The 11,636-nt window shown below is 34.9% G+C and overlaps 3 protein-coding genes across 24 annotated transcripts in view; 1 reads left to right on the top strand and 2 right to left on the bottom strand.

Annotated features, from left to right (window-relative positions):
* LOC108972934 (formin-binding protein 1-like) overlaps window positions 1-7,038 on the bottom strand; it is a 156,360-nt gene extending 149,322 nt beyond the window's left edge. For 15 of the 21 annotated variants that reach the window (XM_018939842.1, XM_018939850.1, XM_018939854.1 and 12 more), the window contains exons 1-2: window positions 6,899-7,038; window positions 5,250-5,547 (exon numbers count right to left, since the gene is read on the bottom strand). In XM_018939842.1, the coding sequence (XP_018795387.1) occupies window positions 5,250-5,273 (24 nt within the window). In that variant the 5' untranslated portion in view covers window positions 5,274-5,547; window positions 6,899-7,038. The other 6 variants (XM_018939843.1, XM_018939844.1, XM_018939847.1 and 3 more) reach the window with 6 other exon arrangements.
* A 147-nt stretch (window positions 7,039-7,185) lies between these two features.
* On the top strand, window positions 7,186-11,377 carry LOC108972916. Its single transcript, XM_018939811.1, has 5 exons — window positions 7,186-7,258; window positions 9,587-9,726; window positions 9,791-10,236; window positions 10,300-11,087; window positions 11,146-11,377. The coding sequence occupies exons 3-5, from the start codon at window positions 9,804-9,806 to the stop codon at window positions 11,242-11,244; spliced, it is 1,320 nt and encodes a 439-aa protein (XP_018795356.1). The 5' UTR covers window positions 7,186-7,258; window positions 9,587-9,726; window positions 9,791-9,803; the 3' UTR covers window positions 11,245-11,377.
* LOC108972917 (methyltransferase-like protein) lies at window positions 7,855-9,097 on the bottom strand. Of its 2 annotated transcripts, none has more exons than XM_018939813.1 (2): window positions 8,938-9,097; window positions 7,855-8,743 (listed from the first exon to the last, which is right to left on the bottom strand). In XM_018939813.1, exons 1-2 carry the CDS (start codon window positions 9,057-9,059, stop codon window positions 7,918-7,920), a joined length of 948 nt encoding a protein of 315 aa, XP_018795358.1. In that variant the 5' UTR covers window positions 9,060-9,097; the 3' UTR covers window positions 7,855-7,917. The 2 variants fall into 2 exon arrangements, with proteins under 2 accessions (XP_018795358.1, XP_018795357.1); XM_018939812.1 differs by having other exon boundaries at window positions 8,808-8,959.
* Window positions 11,378-11,636: the final 259 nt, after the last annotated feature.

Below are 11,636 nucleotides of genomic sequence, written 5' to 3'. Positions count from 1 at the left end.
ATTTATTATTTATTTCTAATTTTTTTCTTTAGTTTTTTCTTCTATATTTTTCAATTTCAACTGTCAGGAATTGGAGAAAATTATATTCACATTTTCTCACTGGAATGCATAGTCATACTGTATTACTATTGTGAGTAATTGGTATTTTTCTCTTTTTCGTTTGTAATCTATAGAAACACGTCCGGTGGCAACGACGTAAACACTTGCCGCCATTTAAACGGCCATTGCTGAGCTTAAATTTTACAGCTACGATTAATTTATTTTTCCCCAAAGACGCCCACTCGAAATCTATTTTCGAGAAATTGTAATGAAGAATTGAAAAAGCGAGAAATAATAGAAATGGCTAGCGAAAAGTACTTGCCCATGACCGCCAGTTGTGTCTATCAAATGCGCACACAGCTTATATAAGCAGCATTACCATATAAAATATAGTACTTAACTGTACTATATGTATATATTACTTATGTAAACAACTGGAAGAATCCATGCACATATAGATGTTATCCTATTCTTAATTTGTTGGTGTGAATAAAGTGGTTGAGCACTCGGATTTTCTGCAGTTTCATTTCTTCAGAAGTCTTTTATAATAAATTCTTTTCTATTTCTTCTCTTTCTTATATCATATATTAGGTTTTGTGCTAAAAATTTCAACAAGTATAAAATTATACATTGTGTCAGATCACATATAGCTGACGTCTACTCTAAAATATAGGAAACAGCTTCGTTTTCGCGCCTCTGTTTGCCTTGCGTGGGCCTTGGCTGAATGGTACTTGGTATTATTTCTCTGCTCACATGCTCTTTTTACATTTTCAAGCAAACGTCATTTGATTTTAATGGCGACTAGAATTTTATTGCATTATTTGCACTTGTGGTCTAAGAAATATTCGGTCAGAAGTTGCAATATGTAAGTATATTTTTTAACTTTTGCACAATAAGAGTTGACTCAAATATACTCAGTTTGCTCGGTCAAAACATTTATAAATTTTAACGAGTCGTTTGATAATTTTCTACGTCAGAACCTTAAAGATCATCGTTTTACAAGATTGTTTGTAAGTACCGGGTCCTAGAAAAATATTATTGGATTGCTTTGGTGCTTAACCGAAAATTCTCAAATCGAAAAAATGTGAGAAGGCAATTTTATTATAACAATAAGGCTAAGGCATTCATATGCAGTAAATCTCTGTACTAAACAACCACACACATGTATTTACATTTAAAAATGGAAATCACAGCCAGTCAGCCAGCTACAGTATGTATATTATGCGTGCTTGCGCCACACAACTTTATAAGCAAAGCAAGCTTATTTAAAATAAATCACAAACCAAAGGCAAAAGTGTCAGCAATAATGCGTGCTTCAACTGCACTACGAAAGCATACTAATTTTTTTCACAACAACAAACCCACTACCATATTTACATAAGTATGTAAGTGTGTAAGCACATAGAGAGTTGCAGGCGAATTCACTTTTATTGGCCGTAAAACATTAAAATGCTAAGCCATTATGACAACTTAATTCTGCATTGACCAAAAGCAATTGAAAATGGTTGGTTAATATGTTGAACAGCTGACACACACAACCACACGCATACAAGACTACTGGCATTTAAAGCAGTATGCAAAAACAATTTAAAACTCAAAACAAAGTGAAATGTCTTCTTGACCGCCTGCCATTAGCAGTGTACGCAGTTTAAATGTCAGTGCGACAGGTTAGTCGCCATGAAGAAAGTCGAAATGTATTTTTTCTTTTACGCGCGCATTCCAATGAGTCCATTAACAAGCATTTCTACATTTTGTTTGTGTTTGTGTAATAAAAATTCACATTTTTCAATCGCTGCGATTACCGGCTGCTTGACCCGCATCGACAGGCCTATTTAAAGCTTAAGTAGGCAAATATTCGTTACTCGTTTAAAAAGAAATGTGGAAATTCATAAGCGGCATGCAAATTTCAAATTAACTGTCATTTTAGCCGGCTGTGACTTCGCGCAATGTGTCAACAAGCGTTTGACTGATTGTCATGTTTACTTTGCGTCGCTTGCAGCTCTGTTATTTTCTTTTCTTTGTGCGCTTTTCCCCATTCCATTCCATTTGTTTGTGCAATATGCTTGTTTGTTTACTCGTTGTTTTTTACGATTTTTTTCTCGCTATTTGTCCGCCTGTCAATGGTGCTCTTTCGTTATACTCGCATCGATAAGTGGGTAGAGTCACATGCGCGAGTGTTCATAATTCAGTTTGTTGTTGCAAATTATTTCTTCTTATTTCTTGTTATTTATGCCGTTTTATTTATGTCAAAATTTTCGTGCTTCGTTCCACTTTATGAAAATCATTCGGCAAACTTGTTAATTATTTATGTAAATTTTGTTCTTCGCAATTTAATATATGTATGTTTTTTTTTTTTTTTTGTTTTTTTTTTTTGCTCTCGCGTGTATTAATGCTGCGGATAGCGATCGCTCATTGATCACATGTGCATATGCGTTCCAACAAACAACTTGAATAATAGAAAAATTAAGAAATAATTTCTCATTTGCTTTATATTTAGCGAAACGTGAAGAAACGCCGGGGTCAGAAGTGAAATTTTGTAGATAGAAATTATTATTTTTCCAGCAGAGAAATTAGTTCAAGTGATAAAATAATTGAGCGAAGAATGCATGAAGATTGTTGAATATTAAAAAAAKAATACGAAACGAAGAGGAAAAATAACTTAGAATATAAAACGATGGATGTGAAAGCAATAAGGAAGGAAGGAAGTTATACACCATTCTCACCACAGTCGGGTCTAAATAAGCCTAACAGTCTCGGATTTTTATGTGACCAAGGATTGTACACAGAGTTCTACCCGTACAACAACTACAAATAAAAAGAAATTAGCCAGAACTAAATAAATGGATGTGAATTGCAGAAGGATGGCAAAAACAAGAAAAACGTTAACTTCGACTGCACCAAAGCTATAATACCCATCACAGATGCATTTAAGGGGCATCAAAAGTTAATTGCCTTGATTTTAATCGGTAAATTTTTCATCATTTTTTCTATTGTTGTCCGATAAGAAAAATATGTCTGGACATTGTAATATTGCCTTGAACAATAATCTGTAACAAATTTCGGGAAGATATCTTATCCAAATAAGATTTGCTTTTTAAGGCTCAGTATTGTCACTGGAATTACATTAAATTTAATTGAGCCAAGCAGAGTTCGTTTAGCAAAAGCAAATAAATATAGAATATTTCAGGCGAGAACTCAGAAGTATTCATTAACATTGAATGCACTTATTGACATTCGACAGGCGAGCCATAGGCAGCCAATCAGCCAAGCACTTAATTCATTACCAAAATGGCCAGCGGCGTATGCGAGTTCACTGCAATAGAGTAATTAAATACGAATTTGCGGATCGAGTAGAACAAAAACAATACATAAAATTCGCACAAAAGAACAAAACATAAAATATGTGTGTCCACTTCAAGAGCCAGCCGGCAAATTACGGAAATTAAACAGTCTAGACGAGCTGTGCCTTATAGAAGTATGATAGAAATGTATGTGACGCACGACACGCAGTGACACAAACCAGCTCGACAGTTAAAACGCGGAAGTAAACAACCCCCGAAAGCCGGCATACGGACACAGCGGTAGGGACAGTGTGCGGATGGTAATACACCGAGACCGGCATGCACAGAGCACAATGAAAAGGTTGGCCATTTGCGAGCATATGGGCACGTCAGTTAACGAGATGACCAGCTGTACTGAAACAACGTCAGTTAGGAGCGAAATGCGGGCTTTGATATAGGGTTGAGGGTAGTTTATTAAAAAAGGTCACGAAGCATACGAAAGAGGTGTCTGGCGGGTGCGCTCCGCAAAAATCATTGCAATATTTCAAACGAAATCGATAGATGCAATAAATTAAATATACACTGATGAAGTAAAAACTTTACGGCTCCTACGAAAAAATTTCACTACCTGAGTCGTGTTGGAGTTGAAATTGGACATAAAGAATGGAAAGTTATGCGAACATTTAACGCGAAATAAAGCTGTGGGACGATTATTAATAATGCTCTCATGTAGCAAAAGGAAGAAAAAATATGGCCAAGAATGCGAGCCGGCGTTAGCATGAAAGGCAGCTGAGAGGCACTAATATACACAACTCATGGCTCAGATGGCCAACGAAATTTGCATGAGAGCCGTAGAACCAGTTTAGCGACAAATGAAGCAAGCTTAAAGGCAATGAAATATATTTTTATGAATATGACTATACATACATACATACGTACATATTTGCAACGTATGGCAAAAGAACAACAATTTGATTGAAAAAAAGAACCGACTCGGCTTATAAGAACTCTAGAAAAATGGCATGCTTTTAGAACATTAATACCTGCAAAGTCCTGCCCACGGCTAAAATTTATTTGTCATGAAGAACACAAAACAGAGCTGCCAATCGGGAATAGCTTTGTTATTTTTTTAGCCCTAGGCTTATGTCTTAAATTTGAGAGCAATATATTTATAAATTTGCATATATGATATGTAAATCTATAAGATCATTACATTATTCTATATTTTTATGTACATCCCTGTTGGGAAAAATTATGTTAATTTTTTCATTTCACTTTTGCAATTCTTTAATTTGTTCTTTAAGCTTCACTTTGCCCTGCTCTCCTATTTAAAATGAATATAAATTCTGAATGTGCCGGCCATACAAGTAGGTACCACTACTTCTTAGCAGTAAGCATAAACTTCGGCTGACGCCACAATGGGTTAGTAACAGATTTGTTTGTCACATAATATATTTTAGTTGGTCTTATTGAACAACATTTATATTGATTTTACTTTAGTTAATTATTTCATGTAGCCGCTGGAATGTGGTGAAGTCAATTACATAACCCAGGCTTTAAATTACGCATCAGTATATGTAAATGCTCAGTTTTAATATTTTATTGCAGTAATGTTGAACTTCAGACAAAAAAGAAAGAAGTTAACTTCGCTTGTAATATCCTTTACAAATAAAAAATTTGTCTATATAAAGACTTGATTTAGTTCGTCAATTTTTATGACAGCTATATACTATAATGATCCGATCTGAAAAGTTAGTATTCATTCAGTACACCTGATTATGCTAGCAGGTTTATTAGAACCTTTTGTTATTTATTAAGTTTTTGAGAATCATGTCCCTTCATATACAATAAGTAATTTAAAAATATGCAATATAATTTATAGCTTATATAATTTTGTAAATTTATTTCACTTCACTTTTTCGTACTCACCCATAGTTGCGTTCCCCAACTCATCTTGTTGGCGCTTTCTGCTTGTTCGTCCGCCAGTTTTGCGTTTATTTTATTTAAGCCAGACAGTAAATCCACAAAAAATACCTTTTGTATCCAACAATTTGCTGTTGCTTTTATTTTTAATACCCGCTGCTAAACACTATAGATGTATGTTCACTAATCCTGAGAGCTAAAAATATTAATTGTTGTCTGTTCTAGTGCTGTTAGTGGGTTAGAACACAGCCGCCGACAGTAACAGCAGGCGGGTTGAAAAGTTACTTCTAATTCACAAAAATTTCTATATTACAACGAAAATATTAAAGTAATTAATTTACCAAAGCTGTAAAAAAAAATTAAAAGTAGTATGTTTGTATGTATAAACGCGCGACGTTGGAACGCGAGCAACGTGGAAAGAGCGGCGAGCTGCGAGCAGGTAGAACGCGTAGACGCGATGCAGGTAAGACCGGAAAGAAAATATGTAAAGTAAACTGGTAATAAAGCCGAAACTGAGTTTCAATTCTAGAATTGCTTCACACGCTCACAAATGTGGTGGTTTTATGCTTGTTTCTACTGTTCGCTTTGCGGGCACAACAACTTCCACTACTGCACGCGTTGTTACATATACAATATATATGTATGTATGTATATGCAGCAATATTTCAGCTTGTTGTTGACTTTTCCTGCACTTACAAAGTTACGATCATTGAATAAAAGTATACAGAAATAGTTTAGGGAAGCAAGCGTAGTGATAAATATAGTTCACAAAACGCAAGAGCTGTAATAACCGACAACTAACGCCATTAAAAACGACTCCACTTAAATATTATAATATACATACTACGTACGATGTGTGTATTTAAAAAATTCTGAGATGTAGGAAGAAAAATGTGTTCAACTTCACAATAGTACGAAATTTTTTCACGAAGTTAGCTTAAAAACGAACTTTTAATTCTATTTTTTTAACTTATCTCCAAGAGATATTGGTTTCATAGCAATATTTACACTTTTCACTATAAATTTCGCATTTTACGCGAGAATTTTGCCAAACACTGACGTTTTTATTTAATGAAAACAAACGAGATCGAACGAAATATTGAACAAAAAGTGTTCGATAACTGAAATTTCACTTTTCGACTTTTGTTGTATATATACAAATATTTTACTTTGTTTTAAATATTCACAAATCATATTTGTTTTTATTTACTTAGCCAGAACACAAGCAGGAATTTCTAGTATTCAATTTCAAGCGTGACACTTGGCAAAACGCTGGAGAAGTTGCATAAAAAATTCACAAGATTTCGATCTTTACGAATTCAACACAATAAACTCTATTATTTAACGAGCGTATTCTGCAAACCAACACAAAAATTGATGGGTTCACAAAATTTCGCACATTTGCATGGAACTGCAATCGACAATTCTCTTTTCGTTATTTTTATGCTTTCTGTTGTATTTACTTGTCATTCGTTGATTCCCACAGATTCTTTACTTTACACCACCGTTCGCAGGTGTGCAATTGTATATGTACATGCGTGTGATTCACCCGTCTTCTAAGATTTTTCATGAATTGTACCACAGCTACTCTGCTTTTTATAATTCTTTCCCATTCTCAAAGCCACCGCCCTTATTGGTTGGCACTTGAAACTCACAATTTTTTACAGAAATTTTTTTTAAGCACTATAGATTTTCGCATCCAATTACTTTATCCATGGAAATTTTTTCACCAATCACTTATAACACAACAATAACGCGGCGTTGCAAACGACTTGCCGCAGCTAACACCCCATTTACCTGGAAATTCACTCGAAAACTGACTCGTTCTTGGTTATCAGGTTTCGTTAACACTGGCAATGCCAGTGCGGCCAAACCAACAAACGCAATTAGGGTTGCATTTTGGGTGTGATTCGAATTGAAACAGTATTTGGTTTTATAATAATGTATTTCGAGATTGACAACTTCGTTGCTGTAAAGTCCAATTAGAACCCGGGTTTTCATGTTGAATATATTGGGTAAATATCAATTATTAACAATTAAAAATAGCTAAAAATCGTCGTCACCGTAAAGGACCATGATCATCGTAGAAGGTGGTATGAACCTAAATTTTGTCTGATTAACGCTTTTGATTCATTTTTGTTTTGTTAGATTCTGAAAATTTTCGACAAACAGTCCTAACTACCGAAATACGTTTTTGCAAATTATTTTACAAACAATAATTTATGTTCAAATTCTTGAATTTCTTTCATCAATGTCAATTGCATTTTCTTTCATCGTCTGTCATGTTATCTCTTCTTGATCACCTTTCCCTGATGACCTGTCATGTTATAGGTTAACTTTCTTTTTTAAAGATATAAGTCGTTCTTTTAGAAATATTTATATTCAAGAATTTTTTAAACCTCTGTTCTTCTTCGAAGTCTGAAATGATATTTACTCAGCAACTTTTTTTAAGATTATTTAGCGAATATTTTTATCTGCAACAACAATGACAACCATAACTAGCATATGCTCCTCCAGATATCTTCCAGATTAAACCTCCAGATCAGATAAAACTAATTCCCATAAACAAGTTTAAAAAGCGCATCACACTACTTAGTAACAGAAATCATTGTATGCATTGATGCGTTTATGTTTTTTTTTTATTTTGACTTAAAATAGTTATTGCAATTATCTATTATCTCATTTCTACCTTCAACGGTTTTCGCAATTTCGTTTGTATCCATACACGATACATTTTCAACATGCGTCCACGATTTACTTGCAATCGTCGATCCACAACACTTTGCTCCTCCACAAACCCAGCTTTGCAGAATAGGTCTCTCACCTCTTCCTGTGTGAAAAAGTATACCATTGTCCCGTCACCGCGCACATAAAAATTATCCTCCAAACATTTGCCACTTTTGAAACGCAGCTGCGCCATGTCATAGCGACCATAGTCACGAAAGAGTACCAAACCACCTGGGCGCAAGTAACGAAAACAATTGGCAGCAACACGACTCATTTTTGTAGGTTCAATAGCCGAGAGAACGAATATTAGCACAATTATATCCAATGTATTCTCAGCAAATGGCACTGACCAATCTTCAAGTGTCGCATCCATTACAAAGACTTCACAACGTTTCGGGTCATATTCCTTATTCTCACGCAATATTTCGATTGCTCGTGAGGAAAAGTCACATCCATAGACTTTTAGATTCGGCTCCTGACTATACTTCAAAATCGGCAGAATAGTATTTCCAACTCCACAGCCTAATTCAAATATGCTGCGTGGCACTTGTACTTCATCCACAGACGGGGCAGCAAGTTCAATAAACTCTGTAAAAAGCCAATGTCGATCTTTAAAAAATCGATTCTGATGTACGCCATAAAAAGAATCCCAAAATTTATCAGCATCGTTCTGAAACTTCTCCTTGTCTTCAGCCTTCACTTTGTGCGTTGAGTTCTTAGTCACCGCAGCAAGCGCTTCTTGCTCTTGGTCGGCATCCCATTCAACGTTATCCCTGCAATTGTGCGCAAAGACAAAACAGATAATATTATTAGTATTTAATGTCATTAATACAATACCAAGCATTAAATTCAAAAGTGTCACGTGGATCTTTCAAAATACGACCGCCAAGTGCTGGTTTCTTGCGATAGCGTGTGTGCTCCCAACTTGAGAGCAAACGCAAATTTGCCAATATCCTCGTATATTTACCAAGCATTGTGTTTAAAGACATCATTGTCATCGGTTAGGAAACGATTTCCAAATTTCGGACGCTTCTCCTCGACGGTTTCAGTCAGCTCCGCAGGATTTGTCCCATTTCCAAACTCACTCATGTCAAAATATTTGAGGTCGTATGTTTACATTATTATACGTTCTCTGATTCAATGTCAATAGTGAACGTATTTAAGTTACGCTCTCTGCAATGGTTTTAAAATTTGAGTATTCACAGTGAAAAATAAAAAAATGGTAGATGGCAAGTTAAAACCAAGTCGTAAGCATTAATCGTCAAAAATCAAATTTCAGAATAATATAGTTAGTATATGATTTCAAATATTTGGCATTATTTACTTTGTAATAAATGTGAAATTTGTGTTTAATTGTGAATTGATGAAAAGAAAAATTGTAAAACTTGGTAGCTCTAAAATGGGAAGGCAGTAACGAAACGGAACTGTTGTTTGTTTTGATTCAAATAATTCTGCGTATTTTTTTTTTTGTTTTCGGAACCAAAAATAATATAAAGTTATATACATATATTTGGATATCAGCGTAAGTGGGCGTAATTAAAGATATTTGCTTTTGGCGTTTTTGTTTACATTTTTTGTGATTTTAACCGCTCACTTCTACTACCTGTTGCTTGCAGACCTTGTCCGCCATTTTATCAGTTTAGATTATGTTGATGCAGTTCATATACGTGTTAAAAGGACAACAAAATTTCAGGCGTAGATTAGTCTTGTGTTTGACACGCTTGGAGATACATACATTTGGTTTTTGTTGTTAAAGGTAAGAGTGATAACATGATAAACAAGTGCAAATATTTTAGTGAATTGTTTTCGTTTTTCTTTAGCTGCTGCTATACCATGGCCATATCCACAACAACAATATTAGATCTCAACGATGAATGCTTAACAGCTATCTTCGAACAACTAAAGGGAATGAGAGCGAAGCGGAATTTTTCACGCACCTGCGACAGATTCGCAAAAATTTATTGCAACTACTATATACATCAATTGATTGTCGAAGAGTGTGACGCGTATTATTTCGACAGTCGTTTAGTGACAAAATTTGCCCATTTAATCGGAACTCATATGTTTCCAATGCCAAATCTTAAAGGCATTAAATTCGATGATACATTTGCGCTGTTTTTCACAGAAAGATTCTTTCGGGCGCTCAAACGAGATCATCAAACTATAGAAAGCGTGGAGCTGTACGGCTTCGCGGATAAAGACTTACAAAACCTGTTGCCTTTGCCCAACCTAAAGCGTCTACATTTGAACTTCAGTCACGTAACTGGTAAAGTGTTCGAAATAATTTATTTATGGATTTAATTAAAATAACACTCTCTTCATTTTGCAGGCAGCTACATAGACCAAATGTCCAATCTCGAGGAATTAATTATCGATAATGTCCACGATTTCGAATCCAGACATTTGTTTAGCATTCTTAAGCGCAATAAGTTAAAAACGCTGGTGGTACGCGCTTGTCCCTATGTCTTCGCCAAAATTGATGCTTTGGAGATGTCACAAAATTTAAATTATCTACAAGAATTAGAAGCGAACTGGCATGAAATACGCACATGGCAATCAATAGGCGACCTGCCGCGCCTAAAAGTGTTAATTATCAATAAATTCAAAACATTACAATGTCGCAGATGTCGGAAAATCGAACGTGGTGATGCCATGCTACCCGCCAGCGGCACCTACTCTGGCATATGTGAGTGCGGCTTGTATGAGGCGAGAGAGTTATTCAAGGGCTTACGAAAAAAGCATATTTTGGAAAAATTAATTTTTCTCGGCTCGCGCATAACAACGAGAGATCTCACCTTCATATCGAAATTAACCAGTTTAAAGACACTTTACATGGGCGTAGATAATGTTCCACTCTACGTTTCGATAGCGATGTTTAATCGTTTAAAAGAGCTGGAAGAAATAGATATAGGTTATTCGTGGAAGTTGCCAATCGAAGCTTTGGACTTTTTAATGAAGTGCCAAAAGTTGAAATATGTAAATTTTGGCAATTCGCAAGGGTTCCCTGAAGAATTTATTTTGGAGGCAATCGAAGTGATTAGGCGTAGAGAAGTGCTACCTGTCAAACCGGTAAGGTTGCAATTCATGAATCCAGACTTTTCTAGAGAATTCCTTGAGGTTAGTGCATTACTAATTTGTATTGAAAAATATTTTGCTAACAAATAAATTATTTCAGGATGAACGTGTGATAGCAGCCAAACCTTTCCTGCAAATTGATCATTTCCAGACGGTAGAAATGACAAGACGCCTCTACAATTACATTTATTATTTTTGATAGACTTTTGTTAAACACAGCGTGATCGTTAGTATTACCGTTAGCTTGATTTATGCAAGTGCCAATAGCATAGGAAATATATATTGAATTATTTAACTTATTTATGTACGTAACTAATTTGCAGTATGCTTTTATTGTTTTTCAAATTTTTTGTGGCATGTAAATAATATTTGGATCTCAATAAACATTTTTTTTTGAAGTGAGCGTAAAGATTTTTTTATTTTATACTTTATATTTTTATATATTTTTTACATTTTTTTAATTTATTTTTTTATCTCGCACATGTAACTCCTACATACATATGTTTATAGTGCCATATGAGCCACGGCATGCTTATTCTGTGGCTTCTTTTAATAACTCGTACATATTTAGCTAAAAATAGGATTCTCAGA

This window comes from Bactrocera latifrons, unplaced genomic scaffold (genome assembly GCF_001853355.1).
Source record: "Bactrocera latifrons isolate USDA-ARS-PBARC rearing strain unplaced genomic scaffold, ASM185335v1 scaffold_44, whole genome shotgun sequence".
NCBI classification, from domain to species: Eukaryota; Metazoa; Arthropoda; class Insecta; order Diptera; family Tephritidae; genus Bactrocera; species Bactrocera latifrons.
This window is presented reverse-complemented; position numbering and strand designations above follow the sequence as displayed.

What these genes read in the sequence shown, in the direction of transcription:
- LOC108972916 (XM_018939811.1), top strand. Translation starts at nt 9,804, where the DNA reads ATGGCCATATCCACAACAACAATATTAGATCTCAACGATGAATGCTTA. An exon ending in GAACTTCAGTCACGTAACTG is followed by an intron (nt 10,237 to 10,299) that starts GTAAAGTGTTCG and finishes TTCATTTTGCAG; the next exon opens with GCAGCTACATAGACCAAATG. An exon ending in TTTCTAGAGAATTCCTTGAG is followed by an intron (nt 11,088 to 11,145) that starts GTTAGTGCATTA and finishes AAATTATTTCAG; the next exon opens with GATGAACGTGTGATAGCAGC.
- LOC108972917 (XM_018939812.1), bottom strand. Translation starts at nt 8,959, where the DNA reads ATGTCTTTAAACACAATGCTTGGTAAATATACGAGGATATTGGCAAAT. An exon ending in ACTTTTGAATTTAATGCTTG is followed by an intron (nt 8,744 to 8,807) that starts GTATTGTATTAA and finishes GCACAATTGCAG; the next exon opens with GGATAACGTTGAATGGGATG.